At 41.5% G+C, this 20,093-nt stretch overlaps 1 protein-coding gene across 1 annotated transcript; it reads right to left on the bottom strand.

Moving 5' to 3' along the window:
• Window positions 1-9,026: 9,026 nt before the first annotated feature.
• ccdc3b (coiled-coil domain containing 3b) lies at window positions 9,027-18,598 on the bottom strand. The gene is made up of 3 exons (XM_062470069.1): window positions 17,932-18,598; window positions 13,501-13,675; window positions 9,027-10,610 (listed from the first exon to the last, which is right to left on the bottom strand). Exons 1-3 carry the CDS (start codon window positions 18,285-18,287, stop codon window positions 10,314-10,316), a joined length of 828 nt encoding a protein of 275 aa, XP_062326053.1. The 5' UTR covers window positions 18,288-18,598; the 3' UTR covers window positions 9,027-10,313.
• Between the last annotated feature and the right edge of the window lie 1,495 nt (window positions 18,599-20,093).

Here is a 20,093-nt window from a genome sequence, read left to right as displayed (position 1 = left end):
CAATAACAATGTGTACGGTTGACAAACAGTAAATATAATTTTATAGTATGTTTGACAAGAAGATTTGCTAGCTAACCAGCCATGTCACTGTCCCAAAATCAATATCAAGATTTTCACGAACAAGGTATCGGCCATTAGCTACAGTAGGGCCGCAGCCTGTGGAGCGAGTTGAATCGAAAATGGATGTGAGATGACCGCATCAAAGTTGACATTCTCCAAACAGTAATTATAATTTTACAGTATGTTTAACAACAAGACTAGCCAGCTATCGAGCCATGTCATTGTCCCCAAATAAAATCAAGATTTTTAAGAAGAAAATAATCGGCCGTGGTAGAGTTGCTGCTACTGTTGTGTTGGCTGCAGCCTGTCTGCAGTAACTAGATTGACTAGCGAGGTGAATAGCGAATGGGATGTGAGATGAGCGGTTACGTGACACTGACACACTACATTCAGAAAAGTAAAAATGTTCAAATAGGTTAAAATAAATATTCAAGTCACTCATTGTTGTAAATACAAGTTAGCTTGTTAAAGTCTTTCAAAATTGTAAATGGAGGCTTTGACTCCGTCCCCATATACTTATTTCAGACACTTTGTACAGGCTCATATACTATGTAGCCAGCGGAATAATTTAGAACGGTGAAAAGACAGTTTTGCTGCAATGACGCAGTAGGTGTCCGTTATCACCCGATAACGGACACCCCTGCAGCCAATCAGAATCGAGTATTCACCCAGACCATGGTATAACCCCAATTAATTGCCATACCATGATGAAATATTAAAGCACATATCACTAGATATGATTAGATTGAGCTGAGCTCTGGAGTCAGCCACAGTACTGCCACTAGTGATACTGCCACTATATTTATAGTGACAAAACACGAAAGTACCTTCCTCACACTGGAGGATCTCCAGCATCATTAGACAGTGAGTCCACTTAAATTACATTTGATATGAAGGTGCTACGAGCCAGCAAGACTGGACTGATGTTAAGAACTTGAGTGGCAGACTAGTGGGCCTGGTGAAAATCAGTTTGATTTGTCAGTGGCATTGTCTATTCAACTATTTGATTTCATGTTGTTTTCATGTTTCTGTTTTCTCCCTTTAAATTATTTCAAGTAGAGACTTCCCATTGTAAAGGGCAAGTTGTAGACAGCGTTAGTATGATTTACTGTAGGTCAACATTGCCCTTGCCATGACCTTGCCTATAAACATGTGGACAGTCACACGTGCAAGTTGTGATATCTGTTCAAATGTGAGTAAATGTATAAAATGCTTCTGAGACTGATGTATGTTGTAGTATTCTTATTGGGTGGATATTGTGGTTTATTTGGGCAGTGAAGTTAGCAATGCAGTGAAAAACATATATCATAATTTATGGTTTAAAGCATGTGTATGTAACATGGACTGTTGTGAGTTGCACATGTGATGAATCTCCCCTACCTTGTGGGTAAACTTCATTGATTGGACGCTCAGAGAGAGAAACAGCGACGGAAGGGGCAATGGAACTGTCCTAGTGCCAAATACTGTCCTATCTGACATCACAATGCCGTTCCAATGCAAGGACAGGTCCGTCGCTATGCTGACCTTAAATTACTGAGATAGCTACGCGTCCTAGCGGGAAACTGTCCTGGTTGCTATACTGGTTGCTAGGTAGGAAGTTTTGTATTTAGGCCTATTTACCATGAAGCACCATGAAGACAAAGGCAGTTCCAGTGAGTCCCACATAGCATACTGATGTCCTTTAGTTTATATACTTTTTTACATTCTGTACAAGTCATTTAATTTTACTGTTCTATGCGGAACACTTTAATAGTTAAAAGCCACAGAATTGTAAAAAGCTACCAACAGTTATACTCTCTATGCTCTTTGCACATCCTAGAATTATTTTAGCCAAACTTGAAGAGGTATACTTTTGATATGCAAAATTAATTTGAAGGGCTTACTCTGAAAAGCGTACTTTACAAAAAGAGTGCTGAGAGTGCTTAATTTCTCCTGAACCATACCCAAACCCCAGAGAAAAATACTGAATAATAATGTAACTTGTTGTGGTACTGTTCATGCTTTTTTGAATGAATTGTAAAAGTTGAGTTGTTTAGGGGAGTCAGATGGCTGAGTGGTGAGGGAGTCGGGCTAGTAATCTGAAGGTTGCCAGTTCGATTCCCGGCCGTGTCAAATGACCTTGTGTCCTTGGGCAAGGCACTTCACCCTACTTGCTTTGGGGGGAATGTCCCTGTACTTACTGTAAGTCGCTCTGGATAAGAGTGTCTGCTAAATGACTAAATGTAAATGTCAAAATGAATATTTATGACTACAAAGTATAGCTTTTTTGTAGATGCTTTTTTTGAGCTGAAGTACTTATGTATGGATGCAATGCATCATGGGTTGTTGAATATTAACTATGGAGTGTTGCTCAGCATCAAAGCCAATGATTTGTACTTTGAATAGATTTGTAAATGGATGGCATATTAAAACCTCTATGTCTATGCATTGTGTGTCTGCTGAATGTCCCTCACGTCAGATGGCTGAGCGGTTAGGGAATCGGACTAGCAATCATAAGGTTGCCGGTACGATTTCCGGCTGTGCTAAATGACGTTGTGTCCTTGGGCAAGGCACTTCACCCTACTTGCCTCTGGGGAAATGTCCCTGTACTTACTGTTAGTCGCTCTTGATAAGAGCGTCTGCTAAATGACTAAATGTAAATGTAAACGCAAATGAAGGATGACTGGCTGTATGTTGTGTCACCTCTCTTTCCTTCCTCCATGACCACTGACAGCTTGAGAACCTGGATACAGCACAGAAATGCATGAACATGTTAATATCTCTTCATATCTGTCTGGGTTGGGCTCCTGGGGTCAGCATAGACAGCTGGAGGTTTCAACATGAATCACATTGTCTGGTCTCCCTCAATATGGAACAGACATAGTAGAAACAGTTGTATTGCCTGGAGCACAGGACAGAAAGGCTAAAGAGACAATGAAGAACAAAGTGAGGAAAAGGGCAATATGTAGATTGGAAGTGGTGAGCTGAATGAGGCGCGTGACAGTGGAAGTGAGTCTGGGCTCATTCCTGGTGTTGTTGGGAAGCCAGAGAACCACTACTGAGCGGTTTCAGAAGGCTACTGCACTCAAGGTTATCTATCTCAATCTTAATGTCAAAGTAAGGAGTTAGGAGAAATGAACACACACACACACACACATGGCTGTCATCAGGATGTTATTGTATGTGCCTGTCATTGTTGGGAGCAACGGGTCTCTGTATCCATCAACACATGTGGACTGTGTGTGCCAACCAGACCTGAACTGGTATTATACTGCACGGATTAGGAGCTTTCAATAACGTCTCTCAATTTCTCTTTTTCAATTAGAGTCTTTGGCTCCACCCATTGCCTGTTTAATGGGCATGGAGGCCATGTTTGTAAAGTCATGACCTCACAGACCGCTCTCACTCACATAAATATGTCATATTTAGATTGAGGTGTCAAATAAAGCAGCAGTCACCAGGTTAGAGACTCGTCACCCTGTAGTCACTTCGCATCATGACCTCACCTCGAAGTGTTTGTCTAGTCTGTGTGTTCCCAGTGGAACATGAAACTCAGGTGTTTTTACTCAGCTGGCTACACAGTGGTGCTGGTGGGGGTGGCAGCATCCAGTAGACCTGAGGTTGACCGCCCCCACCCCTCTCCCCATTTAAACTCTTCAGCTTCTGCAACAATGGTAAATCTGTGGCAACTTTTGGGAACCTTTGCTTTTACTCACCATTGTTAATCGGAGAGTTGCCGGAAGAATTTGTGAGATATTTGCCTGAAGTTCACCACAACATTAATTTGCATGTGAAGCATTTTCCCAGGAAAACAACTAACCAGAAACCTATTTTTGTTGAAAGGACTCTCAGCTGCTGATGTCACAGCAGGGTAAAGAAAGGAAACACCCCCTTCAACAGAATTCAAACCGTTTTTAACGGCCTTTTATTTCATGGAAAGCATTCTGTATCACTGGAGCTACATCACTAGAGCATGACAACCATGCTGTTCCAGCTGAATGGAAGACCGAGGCTCCTCCAAGATCCAGCAGATTCCAATCTGCTGCTGGAGCCTGGGATTCCTCGTCTAGAAACATGAAACACCAGGATCCCAGAGGAACCAAAGAAACCAGGGAAACAGCCTGCTCCCCAATGGAAAATGTTGCTCATTAATGAATTTGTCTCTGTTTCGCTTTTCTTCCCAAGAAAATGTTTGGCCTCAATGCTCCCAGACATCAGAAGTGGGATCCAAAATAAATCCAGAGAGAAAGAGTTGAAAACGAATTCCCTCTCCACTCTGTGTTCCATCAGAATCGATCTCATGTTGGCCAGGCTCATAACATGTAGCTCTTTGCATTGCCAACACATTAGATAACCTTGCCTTTAACGACTGCTGGAAATTATTACAGACCAGTGTAGCCAAATGTCTGTGAGCAAAAAGACTAGTAAAGAAAGATTGAAAAGATGGAAAAATGAAGAGAAAATTATGAATGTGTTTTTTCCACACCAGTAGTCTAGCCCTTTTTAAAATTCGACCTTTTCTTTGAATGGTTCCATTTGGACAATGGATAAAAAAGGCTGGCAGAGAGTGTGGATTTCCTGGCCCACAGGTTGTCTGAGTTAGTGAGGGCATTATGTACACAGACAGGGCAGGCATTTCCTCATTCACTGAACTAAAAGCAGAACAGCACACACACAAAAAGTCACATACATCTACGTATCTACTTTATATACATATGCATATCAGATATCAAAAATAGATGTGTCAACATAGCTCTATGCCTACAAATGTCAAGTGTACTTATAAAAAGCTGTACTGACAATCACTGGGATCAGTTCACTTTCATTTAAATGTGCTCAGCATGGGTCACTTTGTATAACAGCGCCTGCTTACTGTCTTGAATGTAACTAAATATAAAATAGGAGAGGGAGAGTTTCCCATAACCAAACTGATCAGCCTTGACAAAGGCAACCAAGACAGACAGACCAACGTTTGGCTTCTGGTGTATGCATGTCTGTGTGACGTGCTCATGGTTTACCATCTGGGATGGGGAGAGATAGCTCAATCCTGCTTTTGGTGCCAACTGTCCTGTGCAGACAATTTATGTGGCGTTCAGGTCTCATAAAAACACAGACATTCTGGGAGAATAACAACAAATGTTAGAGTTTACTCTTTCTCATTCTTTCTCTCTCCCCCTTTCTTTCTCTCTTTATCTTGTTTTATCTGACACTCACTATATTACACACACACACACACACACTCACACACACAGACACTCCCCAATACAACATTCCACAAGTAATAAAACGAAACAAACAAAAACAAACTAAAAGGAGAACCACTAAACCCCAACTCTAACCCACCAAAACGGGAGTTTAACAACCTTTTCAAACATGGAGGGATGGAAACCAACAACCCTCTGATTGTGGAGCAGTCACATGTATAGCCGACAGAACACCAGCCTCTCCTCCATCTGGGAGCTGACACAGCATTCCTGTGGCTTGGCACCAGATCCTTCCTTCATTAGCTCTATCATTAACAAACTGTGTTGCGCTTAGCTTAGAATTGCCTGCTGCTCCATGTTTGTATCATTATGGCCAATGAAGCTTTCATTGGAACTGCAATGATTATACTATCTGAGGAGCTCAAATCATACAGAAACATAACAAAGGATGTGACTGTGTGGCAATAGTCACACATACATATTCGGCCTGACACATTCAGAACATCTTCTTATTCTTTCACTGTTCTATCAACAGACACACAAAAAGAACTGGAAAAAAGTCTGCAGAGTGGAGAGCTCCATCCATACTTTCCAATTTGAACCCAACAGACAAGGTACCAGTGGTATAAAACATTGCTGACTTTAGAACATAATATAAAAGTACACAAATAATTCAGTTTTATTTCTTTGGCTGCTGAAAATGTCTATTCATCCATCTGTTTGTTCAGCTTGATGTCAGAACCAATGAAAATATTGCACACTCCCCTCATCGTTCTATAAACACCCCACTTGGCTTCAGCACACTTTCTCTTGCCTTCCTTTGCCATTAATGAATTGTAGCACCCCATCTGCCCTTTAGCTTATCATGCATGCTAACTCTTTACAGCAACCCCAACTGAAATTCTAGATATGCCTGATACAGACCCTGTCAGTTGTAAAAAGCTACACAATCCCTTCACAAACATCCCTCCGAGACAGATAAAAGGGAATGGATGAGCCTTGAGAAAACATTGAGTCACCTTCCTCTGCTGGACTGAACTCAGCTGACCGGCACTTGCTGTGTTGAGCAATTGTCCGTTTGACATCTGTACACTGGTTTGTGCAGGTGGTTTTAATGGCATATCACACCAGCCCATTTGCGTGTGTTTGGTGCACCTGTAAAAGAATGATGCAGTTTAGAAATGTATGTGTGTGTGTATGGAATGGAGACTAATTCTGTGCATGGTGGCAAGTCAGAGGTGACGGAGAGCATGCATGACAGTGAGTCCACAGAACCAGCATGTGCTTCTCATCTCACATGATTTGGGGGTTTTGGTTGTTTTCTTCGTCCTTGTGGGAGAGGACAGTGTATGGTATAGCAATCATCTTTACATCTACAGTCTCCTGTAAACGTTAAGCAGAACAGCAAGTCTCTGAGGAAAAAGACACACCTCCCTGCTCCGTTATTGAGCCAGACGTACACAGGTAGTGATCGAAATCCCTCACTCCCCACTAGAGCACGGCTAGCCAAGCATAGAGGGGAAAAAGGAGAAAACCATTGACTTCAGCTCTGGGCTGAGCATGTCAAAGTGTTGCATTACATCAAGTACATCTGATTCAAAACAGTGATATTTTATTGCCATACAACTCTGTCCAAAATGAAATACTGCCAAGACTATTTATATAAGATCTCCTGGAACGGATCTATCACAAATCCAAGCGTTACCCTATGAAACAGTACATTCATCATGTAACCCTCCGCGTTAAAGTAGTCCCAGCTGCTCTCATATGCTTGCCAGTGGAGAATGAGTAATTAAAAACATACAGGAGCTCAGATCCCTGTGCTTAAAAGGAAGCATTGGCTCTCTTTCTGAGTAAGAAGCAGGAGCAGATGGACTCCATACCAGATAGCATTCATTCCCAAATGGTGTCTCACAGGTAAAGTGAACTACTGCGCTAACTCACTGGAAATATTGACTGACTGACATTGACAAGTGTATGGATACCCCTCAGCAAACCCATTGTCCACGTCTAGGGTTCAGATGCTGTGCCCATCTCACCCAGAGTAACGGCTTCACACATGGTGTGGAGAAAGAGGAAGAAACAGAGATGGACAGATTGAAAAATATACATTACCTGGCATGACGGTGGGGGTACAGTAATGAACCCCTTACATATACAAGAGTCTATGGATTGTATTTACTTTGAGTTTGCTATCCAAGGTATGTCTGACAGTTGTGTATTCACGTAAACTATTGTTTATTATCGCATAAACTGAGATTCATCAACAGTTAAACTCAACTCAGTTTAGTTTTTCACAGTGAAACTCAAAAACAAGTGTCCCAAAAAAAGTAAGACAAATAAACTGCTTCTATAATTAGCCTCAATCTGCAGGGGGAGGACCACCGCTATGCTGCCATATTGTCCAACATCTGTTATGCAGCTTGAGAGAGTAAGCAGGTTTTGTGTTAAGCAGGCAGCGTGTGTATATCATCTTTGGCCTGTATCCACAGGACTATGACAGATTCCTGCAGGCCAAGCAGCCTGATGTAGTGCTCTCAGAAAGAGAAGAGGAGGGGAACTAGAGGAGGAGAGGAGGAGGAATGAAGAGAATGATATTCTGTAACTGTTTCTTTTCTATTTTCGAGGTCAACCAAGGCTCACTGGTGGCTCACACACAGAACCGGAGGTCATAAATGTCCTTGACACTTACCCTAACTCGTAATGTCTTTGGGATCGCTTTCCATTTTCACAACTGGAAGAGGATTACAAACTGTAAAATGTGTTTGAAAGGTGGTCGTTTTCTTGGAGTTTGCCTTTCCCCTACACTTCCCCTCTTTTCCGCTCTCATTCCTTCTATTTTATGAAACACAGCACCATATGGAGGAGATTGCTTGAGCACTGTACTGGAAATTGTGTTGAAAATTTTATAGACGACAGTCTGCCAATAGTATTTCACATTTGAAATGGTCCTTTGCTCCAACTCTGAACAAAAGCCTGAGGAAGAAGTCAACATTTTGTCAGACTAGTTATAATTTGCTTTGTACTTTGATGCATATAAATCCATGATTTATTAGCTTTTTATATCACACTAAATCTTCTTTCTGGTTCCTTTGACATTTGGCTTCATGCAACAGTTTGTAATATACCAGAAGAAGAGTCCATATTAGTAAGGTGCCAAATGTACAGCTTATGTGAAACCGTAGGTGCTACAGTGTATATCAGGTTCTAAACACAGAATAAGTCTGATTTATACCTATGAAACATGATTGGCCAAACCACAACATACTAACTGTTTGTTTAGTGGATTATTTTTCTAAAGGTCCTCATGGTTTTGCACACAAATCCTTCCAAGTTGTAGAAACAGAGCAAAGCGGGACACTTTTTTAAAAGTTCAGTTTAATGCGGAAGTAACTCCACCTGATATGTATGCTGACATCTCCCTGGCTGACTCTGGCATCATGGCTGTTTATCAACTCTGTCTCTGGTACCTATTTGGCTTTAGAAGGTGATAATCTGTGGATTTATCTCATTTTCTTTTTCTATATTTGTGTTGTTTCAAACCTCAGTGTAAGAGAGCAGAGATGGTTGGGCTCACCCGATGAGGAATCATAGTTCCCATACTTTAAAACAGGTCCAAAGATGGACAAACACGCAAGTGTGCAGATTCTTTAAATTGAATACATGTGGAGAGGATACTTGATCTTGTGACCTTAATGTGAAATATATAAATATGTTTTTTGAACAATGCCATTTACTAAACTATCATGCAATTTCTTTCTTGTTAATGTCAAATACAAAACAGACAACTAGTTTATTTTTCATTATTAATCATATGTGAATATGCTTGGTTAAATAAACCAGACATTTGTTTTTTAAAGACAACATAATAAACATGTAAGACAAACACAACTCTAAAAGGAAACGAGGGACTCCTCTCAGTCCTGACACAGAGAAACATTTCATTGCACCACCTCACGTCTCATTGGGTTGTGGCTGTACATACTGAGTGCTCAGCACCCTGTTTCAAATAAAAACAAAATTTTCACTCAGTAAAACTTAATAAAAAACCCTTGTAAAATACTGGAATATGAAAAACAAATGTGTACTTCTTAGTATAAAAAGGTAATCCATGCAATCGGTTTGATGGTCACACTGGCAGTGTGGTGTGAGGTCCTTGGCCTGGCACCGACAGCACTGCCTTGAGGGCATCAGAGCTTATTCCTGCCTTGGCTTTCCCTCTGATACCCAACAACGTGTTGCATCATGGCAGCATCACCTGGCTTAAGACTGGCCTCTAATGTTAGCTGGGAAACCCCTGCCAGCAGAATGGAAAAGTCTTTTGCTCCTGCTTGTTTTGGGATTGAGAGGTGTGTTCAAATTACAGGGTGAGAGAATGGCCCGCTGGCAAACCTCAACACAATACCTTGTTGAGATTGTTGATGGCTAACATTTACTGCAAGTGTTGTGTGAGAGGAAAAGAGACAGAGTGGTGTAGGAGGACAGACAAAGTAGAGCGGGTAGGAAATAAGATGGGGTAGTTTGACAGGGCAGTGAAAGTTGGAGTTTATGGGAAGAGCATGAAATGATGGATTGAAAGTACATGCCATGATCCAAAGGAAGCATTTTAGTGATTGGTGTGTTTGAATGAGGCATGAACGTTGTCTGAATTTGTGGTTGGAAATACGATTTGATCCAAACCAACATTTTCATGGCATGATCGTGCTTCTTCTTCTGTGGTAGAGACAGAACGGAAAATTGCGTCTGTGATGTTTATGCTTATCTGCCACATTACTGGTTAATTATGAGAGGATATATGATGAGAGAGTAAAGTCAGGACAAAATGACAATCAATGCATAATTCACAATACCAAACATTTCTTATGTAATGCTAAAGGTTTATGTGTAGGATTCTGACACTGAAATATGTGAAAAACAACTTAATCACGTTCTTGCACTTCTGACAATAAAACAACGACAATCATCACTTACAAGTGTTTCACTCTGACAGTCATCTCACACAACATGTTTGTGTTTGAAGTGTGTTTTCAGTGGTGGGTAAGGAAGTAATTTTAAACGGCCTGTTTTGAATCACTTTAACTTTTTGGTCAGGGTCTTTTTGAGGGTGGGTCTCTTCTGGTCCTGGGTGGTGTCCTGGTGAGGGTGTGGCTGTGGAGGCTGTGGAGGCTGGGGGTCGTGGAGCTGCTTGAGGCTGAGGGTCTCCTGGTCTTTGGTCTCCCGTTTGGCCAGGCGCAGTAGACGCTTCATGTTCTTCACCTTGTCCCGCAGGTGGTTGTTGGCCTTCTCCAGGAAACGCACTTTTTGGGACAGAGTCTTCACTCGCTCTTCCTCCTCAAACAAGGCCTTCTGCACAGTCGAACACAGCAGCTGAAAGGAGAAGACAGGAAGTAGTATGTGAATTCACAGGAAGTGAGAACAATTATAAGTGGGAAATGTAAATTTCAATGTATACAGTATTAATACAGTAACCGGCCTGGTGTACATCGTTCCATCGATTCTAACATTCCATTCGTCAAAAATTTGAAATCATTATTTTTTATTTTGATTAGCTATCAATTATTTGGGGTGCCAATGAAACCATATCTACCGCCATAATATGGTATCTTAATAAGAAAGTACAGTAGCCTGCACAGATGTGTCCATTGAATGGGTAATCACAGCACTGTAAGGTTAACAGTAATAGTACCAGAAAACTAACTAGCACACTTGTCTTTGGTGTGAAACCATTCTGGCAGTCTGATTTATACATTTCTAAAGACATTTTACAGAATTATCCTACAGGATTTTTCATTCCATGGAACCACACATCCAAAAGCTTGGTCTAATGGCTTCTGGAATGTGATGTTCCATGGCCAGACCAGCAATGCTGAAGTATGTCTCATATGTCTCTCACTATATTCCAATGCTTAAGGCTGAGCAAGCCGCAAGTGGATAGATTATTTTTTTTCTCTAGTGGCAAGCTTGCCTGTGGTCTGAAGAATAAAGAGAAGCGAAGAGGGGAAAAAAACATTAATTTAGAAATAAACTTCTGTTAGGATTGTTTTTCACGCAAAGGAGGAAACTAAGGACATGGAAAAATTAAGTATCTGATAAACAATTTCTAGACAGCAGCCTGTGCCTAGACCTGATCTAAGAACAGAAGCAAAGTGGGTCCCAGGTAACTCTGTGGGCGAGTGTGGCTTTCCAAACCAACTTGCAGCACTAAAACAATTGCATGAGTTAAAGCAAGTCCTTACAGCATGAACAGACATAACACAGGATACTGTGGTACACAGTAACGAAAGGCTTGAGAAGTCATGAGAAGGAGAACTCCATTCTAAATTGACAACAGATGAGACTGAACCTATATCTCTCCTAAAGCATGGGGTTTGCCCTCAGATCCTAATACTTCCACATGGACGGGTAATAAGAAGTGAAGTACATCCACTGTAATGGGATAGCACTACCGTATGTACTGTAGCACTGTATGTACTGTACTAAGGAAAAGTGGCAAATGTGCTGGCTGCTGCAAGTGCTGTATTCCATCGCTGGTTAGTACATCAGTCTGTCAACCGAAGGGACTGAGTTGTGCTACAAAGACTGCAGAGGTCAGGAAGGTAATGCTAGACAGTGAATTCCAAGTAACCTAAGCAGAGATTGAGTTCAAATGAACCTGTGTTTTGACAGGGTATGTATTTCACATAGACCAAAGCTACCCTCAGTTGAAGCTTAGTCTAACCCTTTGTCTGACTGACATTGTTTTGGTGGATTTCATGGCTCTACACAACAAACACCATTGTGGACACATACCTGGTTAACTACCCTTGAAAATGTCTGAATCTTTAGATAGGTCGTACTCGCTACTTGCAGATGCAGTATACACCTATCTGTGATGGAATGTCCCATCGGTTAGTTTTAGCACAAAAGAAAAGCGATACAGAAAGCGATACAGAATCCCATTTGCAAAATGACCAAATAATTATAAAATAATAATGCCAGTAATGCCAAGCCAACATGGTGGAAGACACAGCCAAGGCATGCTCCTTGTAATTCCTGTATAGTCCCAGCTCCAGATTAACAGTGACGAAACATGGCAATTTTACGAAGCTATGATTCCCAGCCTCAGGGTGACATTTTCCCAAATGAGAAGAAGGATGCATTGAAACTTCTTGAGAGGAAACAGATGGGTGTCTCAGTTGACTGAATCCCCCTGGGCATCAGAGCAACTCTACATTAACCAAGCAAACCAACTGCAGTCATTTTTAGGGTACGCGAGGAGTAATTTCATGTGTTTCACATGTCAAGACTAAAGTCTGTCACTCTTCAGTCATTCTGGTCTGTGTGCGTGATGACAGCACATGGCTGCTTTGTGCCATGTCCAGCCAGTGGGCCCAATCATTGTTTGCTGTTATTACTTAATAAGAGTATAATCATAGCAAAGAAATGACTTCATTGACTTGGCTTCACGTCTTGATTACAGATCTGAGTTTGGAGCTGGTCATTAGACCTTGAAACATAAACTTGTTCTTTTTCCTTCAATTAGACTGGGAGACAGCTTTTTTGTGTCGTCAGCACATGATTGAAAACAGAGAACACCGAAGCAAGTCCCCAGTTCTATGAAATAGCACAGAAACATGGCAATGGAAAATATGTTTCTTATATAAAGGGACTGGGCAGAACTTTGAGACAACACCACTAGCGCACACTGACACAGAGACTCACAGATGAACTGTGTTGCGGTTAAGAAGAAATGCACAGTGGGGAAGATTTTTTAGTTAAAGAAATATTATAATTGTTTTTGGTACATATTTGGAATCACCCATGTGTATTTAATCCAAACCACTTGAACTACTTTCAGATATTGTCTTAAAACTTAAATTCTACAAGCGTCTCCCATTTGTATTTGATCCAAACCACTTGAACTACTTTTAGATAGTCTTAAAACGTAAACACTACAAGCTTCTCCTTCAGTTGTACAGTATACAACATCCTATAAACATCCTATAACACTTACATTTAGTCATTTAGCAGACGCTCTTATCCAGAGCGACTTACAGTAAGTACAGGGACATTCCTCCCGAGGCAAGTAGGGTGAAGTGCCTTGCCCAAGGACACAACATCATTTTGCACAGCCAGGAATCGAACCGGTAACCTTCAGATTACTAGCCCGACTACCTAATCGCTCAGCCACCTGACTCCCCCTTGCTTCCCCTTCTGTTCTCTGCACCGTGTTGTCTTTCTCAAGAGGGATTGACTTGGGATGGTTCTGAGAGCTCACCCGGCTGTCTTCCTGGGCCTCCCACTCTGGGGTGTATGTGTGGACCTGGGTGCCAGCCGTGCAGTTGGAGAACTGAAAGAGGCTGGCAAACATGCGGTTGTTCTCCGGAGTGTCAGGAAAGATGGGGTCCTGGAAGTTCACGCCATGGGGGATGATACTGTAGTTCTCATCCATCCTGGAGAAAAATAATAGGGTATTAAAGAAGATGGCAGTTACTGACACTTGAAAGAAGAAAAAAAGCATAATAGAGAAAGTGAGAGAAGTGTATATTCACACATTATTATTACAAGACCGTATCTGTCCTCAGGCACATAATAGGTCTGCATCTCCTGCCTTTAAACTGGGGCAAGAAGAAGACAAAAAACAACACACTGTCTAAAACTTTTGTAAAAACATCCCTAATTTCTACAATGTTAGTTTTGGCTAGCCTCCAAAGCCAGCTTGAGGAAAATTACACTTTTTACTCACATTCATGTTTGCCTTGCTAAATAGCAGCGAATACGGACTTTAAACTTTAAAGTCAATCATCAGACCCAATGAAAGTGATTTAAGGAAGGAAAACAAAGATGTTCCATTTGATTGTTTCCTAAAAACATGAGAATGGGAACCAAACCCATTATTCTCTAACTTGAGTGACATCATTGTAAAGGAAAGAATTTGAGAAAACTAGAAGAAACTGCGTGTTTATCTGACGTACAAATAGATTTTGTTTTTTTATTCTATGCTGTTATTCACAATCCAACAGTATGTGCATCTGGTCTCCACTGTGTCTCCCTTCAGAGACATCAAAAGCTTGATTATTAGTTCAATGGCCATCAAAACTGATGATGGCAACATAGTGCACATGTAGGCTATATGTTTACACGTTAGGGTGAGAAGTTTGCTTGTAAGACTGTGTCAGCATGTATCTGGTGCGTGTGTTTGTGCATATATTGCCATGTTTTGTCTGACCCCAAACAGCAGAGGGTCAAGGATACTGTTGATGGACTACAGCAGCTCTTGTATAAGCAGATACACAAGGGGGTCAACACTGGGGACAGAGACAGAGGATTCAAAGGATGAACACCCTCTCATGTTTAACTGTGCCTAATTTGAGCCAAATGGCTTCACATGCATCTAACTCGCAGGCCATAACACGCTCACACGAACCCACAAAGAATCCGGTGTGAGTGTATTGTGTGTACAATGCATGCTTGTATGGTTGGTGTGCTAAGTTTATTAATATGGATCATTCATTTTCATTGTTTCTGCCATTTTATTGTGCTGCATACTAGAAACTGTGCTATATCTGTGTCTTCCCATGCAACCTGATGGATATATTGCCAAAGCATGAGACAATTAGTCCCTGCTGCACTAAAGCCCAACATATAAACCAATCAAATACTTCCAGATGACATAATAACATCAACATGTGCTAGTAACCATGGCTTAATTGCCTGTTTCCACTGGTTTTAATTCTTTCCCAGCTCCCACAAATTCCATTTCACTTAGCAGACACATAATTGTGTCTGAACCACTTGAGCTGCACACTCAGGATCATTTGCCTCTGTGCTGTCCTGCCTAGCCCAAAGTCTGTGTGTTGTCTCTGTACCAGTCGACCATGAAGTCACTAAACTTAGCTCATAAATGAAGCTGTGTACTATGGTATTACACAAGCCGCCTACTATCTGTAAGATTGTAGTTAGGGATTATTCGGTGTTTGTAAAATTGAATGGTCTCTAGAGAGATTACACCACACTCTCAGACCCCTTTCCATGTCTCAAGTCAAATTCTCCAAACTCTGTCACCCCTGCTCTAGAAAACCCCTTTGGTTGTCTCCCGTTGTAACCTTGTTTGGTCAAGAGCATATTGCTTTAATTAATGTTTCCATGCAGCCTTTCTTCTATTTCGTTGGATTTTTCATGATGGTTTGACTGGTGAGATTTGCCCCTGCCAAAATGGAACCAGCTGGCTGGTTGGTTCATGGTTCAGCCACATACCAAACAATCATTGAAAGAGGTAAACTGGAGAGAACCGCTGGGATTTGCAACATACCTGAGCCAAACACTGGGCATAAAAATGGTCTAAAAAAGCCTGCAGAGTGATACCCAAGTCTACACATTCCCACATGCTGAACGAGGCCGTGAGACGAAAAAGGTCATCATCGACATTTCAATTCCATGTACCAATAAATATCATATGTTACTGTAAATTTCAGAATAAACAGCTCCACACCAACAACCCGTCTTTAACAGAGAGGGCCAACAGTCTTGTGTCTTGTGATGCTCCCTGTCCAGCTCCACTGCACTGAGATTTATGAACTGAACTTGTGGAGACACCCTTGAGAGAAACAAATGGCTGCCATGACCCCTTAACTACATCTGCCAAGACGAAAGCAAAAAGATAAACTCTGAAGTCTTCACCAATTCATGAACCGTAAAACAGCACAGCTATAACCGTGGTTCAATCTGCTTTACACACACATACAATCACCCAAAATAATAATCCTTTCCATCACTTTGCTTAGCAGTCAGCCGTTCTGGTGGTGAGTTTTGTGCTAGCTAGCATGTGGCACAGACAGGCAGACCTCTGAAGCACACTATATTCTGGGTCCTGTGGGAAATCCCTCATTGCATTTTCCCCTATGTTAAACTTCCCTTCGTCCTGTCCTGGGCATCAGTTTTCGTGATTGATTGGGAGAGGCTGTTTCTGTTTCAGACAATGTTGTTAAGGGGGACTATTACAGGAAATGGGAGCCCACTGGAGACCCTGATGGAAACTTTTCAGCACTTGGTTGCTGATTCAGCGCCTAAGAGCCTTCAGTGTTGCAGAACTCTAAGAACAATACATGCTGGAACGGGAGACTGTTCTCTGTTCAAAGATTCGAGTAGAGTTGATCTTTACAACTCGTGGACTAAAATGCTTAAGACAATGATTTCCACCCAGACAACATCTAGCCACCCTCAGTCTCTGCGTTTCTCAAAGGAAATTGCCATGACATGCATCAGTGCCAGGCAATGGTTTACTAACTTTCTTCTTTCACTTGAGTGAACGTAAACAACATCACATTACATTTAACTGTTTCGGTCTGTTTCATTTGAGTCTTAATTACCATCTTAATCTTTGTAAGCAGCTAAATTGGGCTGTCCTTGGCCCGTGGCAGGTTGTTTATAATGATGGATCCGTAGCTGGGGTTAATGTTGGCATGTTTGTAGACGGAGGATGATGATGCAGGATCAGGAGTGGGCCCCTGCCTAAGGCCGTTCTACAGGAGACACCGGTTACATAATCCAGTTACATCTAACTGTGGAGAACCGATTGTTCCCAAACTGCTTGTGTGCAGAATAACTCATCAAGCAAGCACAGTCATCAGATTAATACAATTGTGCGTGTCTTTATAAACACATTGATAAGAATGTTATTGGAATAGGATCTCCGTGGGGTGTTGCATAACATTTCACTTTAAGGTGGACTGCCTTGGAAAGACCCCCCTTTGATCTGCCGCACACTTCTCCATGATAGGTGCTGAAAAGATGAGGAGCATTGTTGTGCCAGCTGCACTTAAACCTGTTGGTACAAGTCTCATATCTTTTCTGTAACTCAGTTAGGGTGTCTCTATGATGGGAAAGCAATAGAGTCTGTCCCACTGTTGGAGCGGTGACAACACACTGAGTGTAAACTCACAGCTCTGATGGTCTGAAATCTAGCCTTGGGCTGCTTGGGAACAGTCAGCTATTATAATGACATGGTCTGGAATGTGTTCTTTTCTCATCCTATTGCCTCTCTTTGGTTGGAGTCCCACACATTACGAGTAATAGTGAATGAGACCATTCGGTGTTGTTGATAGTTGGAAGAGTAAGGCACTATATCAGTGAGAAGCACAGATGTGTTGGGTATCAGATACGGCCTTGATGTGGGATCAAATGAAGGATTTCAGTTGCTTGTCTTTCTCTCCATCTGGTATGCTATGCATACTAGAGCCTGTGACAGGTGTTGGGTAATCAATGCAGTGAATCTAGGAATCTATGCAGGGTGGGTGTTGTTGCAGTTATCCAATATCATAGGACCCTAATCCACTTGCTCCAGTCAGTGGCTGTTCATCTCACTCCTCTGAGCCTTCTGAGATGGGAGACAGGTGTCTGAGGAGGGAAGGGGTGAGTTGCATATATTCAGCTCTGCCTTTGTTAGTCAGTGGTTGAAGGGGTTGAGAAATATGTAGGCCTACTGTAAAGATACACACATGACTGTATGCGCTTGCACCCACACTTACCCACACACATTCCTAAAACTTAAAATGCTTCTTTAGACCACTCTTTTGACCAACAATCAATGTGACCCTTGACTTTTTATGAACAGAGCATTAGTGTTCAAATACTGTCGTTTTCATCATATAGGCTATTCATTGCTATTTTGATTGCTGAAGAATAAACCCCGAAAGTCCCAGTTTCTCACCTAAGGAAAAAGTAGTAGGAGTTGTTCTCTGTTACGCTGTACGAGTAGCAGGGGAAGTAGCCCAATCCGGTCACATTGAACCTGGAACCAGCGGGAACCTCCAGCATGCTTCCCCACGCCTGGTCGCACTGCAACTCTATTTCCGCAGAAAAGAAGAGGTCCGTATCGTACTGCCATGGTAGATAGTTATAAACACTGTACGAGTCCTTATGCATCGCGAGCACCTTAGCGAAAACTATTATCTCCGCGAGCTCTGCGCGGCAAGCCTCAGTCTGCGGTCTCCAATCGTGGGGCAACTGGCATCCCCACACTCCGCTTATCCAAGTCGCCAGAAATAATGCCCGAAATAATTCCATGGCAAGCGATTGTGTTTACCAAACGTAGCCACTATAAAACGCAATCAAATCAAGTCAAAGCTGACCACGATAAATATATTCTCATCTATCTGTGACCGAACTGTATTCCATAGGCTTGTGCGCAAATGCGCGTCACCAAAATGTGGACAGTAAGCACAATTAGAGTCCTTAGGGAATACAACTGCGTGGATGTGACTGACAAATACCGAAAACTAAACCAGCACTGGGGTTCATTAAGTTAGATCAAATTTGTTCAGCTGTGTTTCGCAGCCTCTACCTCTGAGCTCTACAGTCTAACATGGTGCTCTAATATTACGCGCTCTCCTGTATCCCTCAGTCACAGTGGGCAGACACAATGAACCCCTAGGCTGTCCACGTGTGACACATAACCGACTATTAGAAATATTATTATTTTAATCTTAACTGCGACTTCATTTGCGTATATTTATAAATGTTCTATTCAGCGTAATATCTCAGCTACATGTATTAGGCTACATCCAGGAGTGTTTCTAAGCATATGCAACCTAGGTGGTCGCCCACCCTCCATGGCGCCTCCAAATACAAATATTTTGGTAGCAAATCAATCTACCTGTAATGAATATATTAAAAAGAAAAACACATGCATTATTGTGTTGTCACACTGTGATTAAACGGTTGTTACACTGTTTTGTTGTTATTACACTGTTGTTATACTGTTATCACACAGTTTTAATGTTGTTATTAAACTGTTGTTACACTGTTTTACACATTTATTATGTTGTTATTACAATTTTATTAACCTTATTACACTATCATTACACTGTGATTACACTTTTGTTACACTGTTGCAGAGATGGGCAAAGAGAGTAGATTTTTTCAGGTATCATTACTTTAACTTGTGTGAAAAGTACTTAAACTTTTACCAGTCTTTTAAACATGAGTATTGGTACTTCTACTTAAATGAAGGATGTGTGTACTTTTGTCATCTATGGTTGTGCGTGATAGCCAGGAAATGAAAAAAGTGAGAAAAAGAGTGCAATGACAATAATAATATTTCTCATGCCACCAAATACAGATGAAAAATTAATGAAAGTGGAAGTAGAAAGTACAGATATTTGTGAAAGTAAAAGGTTTTCAGAAAAATAAATAATGAAGTACTGATACCAGTAAACAACAACAATGTAATAACAACATAATAACGGTGTAACAACCCTATAACAGTGTAACAACAGTGTAATAACAGTGTAGTCACAGTGTAATGCTAGTTGTTATAGTGTTATAATAACAACATAATAACAGTAACGACAGTAGAACAATGGTGTAATGACAGTGTAACAATGGTGCAGAGATAGCTAAAGTACACACATCCTTCACTCAAGTAGAAGTACAGATACTCATGTTTAAAAACACTCTGGTAAAAGACAAAGTAGGCTGACTTCACTTTCTAATTTTCACTCAAGTTAAAGTAAAGAAGTGTGGGCTCTGACATAGGGTCAGAAGGTGGGCCCGGGCATATATTTTATCACAGGGCCCGGGATTCCTAGCAACTTCTAACACCCATTCAAAAGCCAAGTCTATGAACACAAAAGTAGGTCTACACGGGTGTGGAGGAGGTGGTAGTGGGGAACGGACGGTCAAATGAAAATGGATTATTGCTTCAGTAGGATTGGAAGATCTTTAATGCCCCCTAGTGGATAGCGAAGTGATTAAAGGACTACTCTGCTGCCTCTCTCTACCGCTGGCTATATCATTTCTGAAACAGCTGCGGTCTACGTGCTGCACCATAACACTAACAACTACATGGCAAGCCGACTAATTCCGTCCCAC

Source organism: Osmerus eperlanus, chromosome 1 (genome assembly GCF_963692335.1).
Source record: "Osmerus eperlanus chromosome 1, fOsmEpe2.1, whole genome shotgun sequence".
NCBI lineage: Eukaryota > Metazoa > Chordata > Actinopteri > Osmeriformes > Osmeridae > Osmerus > Osmerus eperlanus.
The sequence above is the reverse complement of the archived record's forward strand: the minus strand, read 5'-3'. Positions and strand labels throughout refer to the sequence as shown.

Coding starts and splice junctions, on each gene's coding strand:
- ccdc3b (XM_062470069.1), bottom strand. CDS start 18,287: ATGGAATTATTTCGGGCATTATTTCTGGCGACTTGGATAAGCGGAGTG. Junction 13,676..17,931: donor TCCTACTACTTTTTCCTTAG/GTGAGAAACTGG, acceptor ATTTTTCTCCAG/GATGGATGAGAACTACAGTA. Junction 10,611..13,500: donor AGGCCCAGGAAGACAGCCGG/GTGAGCTCTCAG, acceptor TTCTCCTTTCAG/CTGCTGTGTTCGACTGTGCA.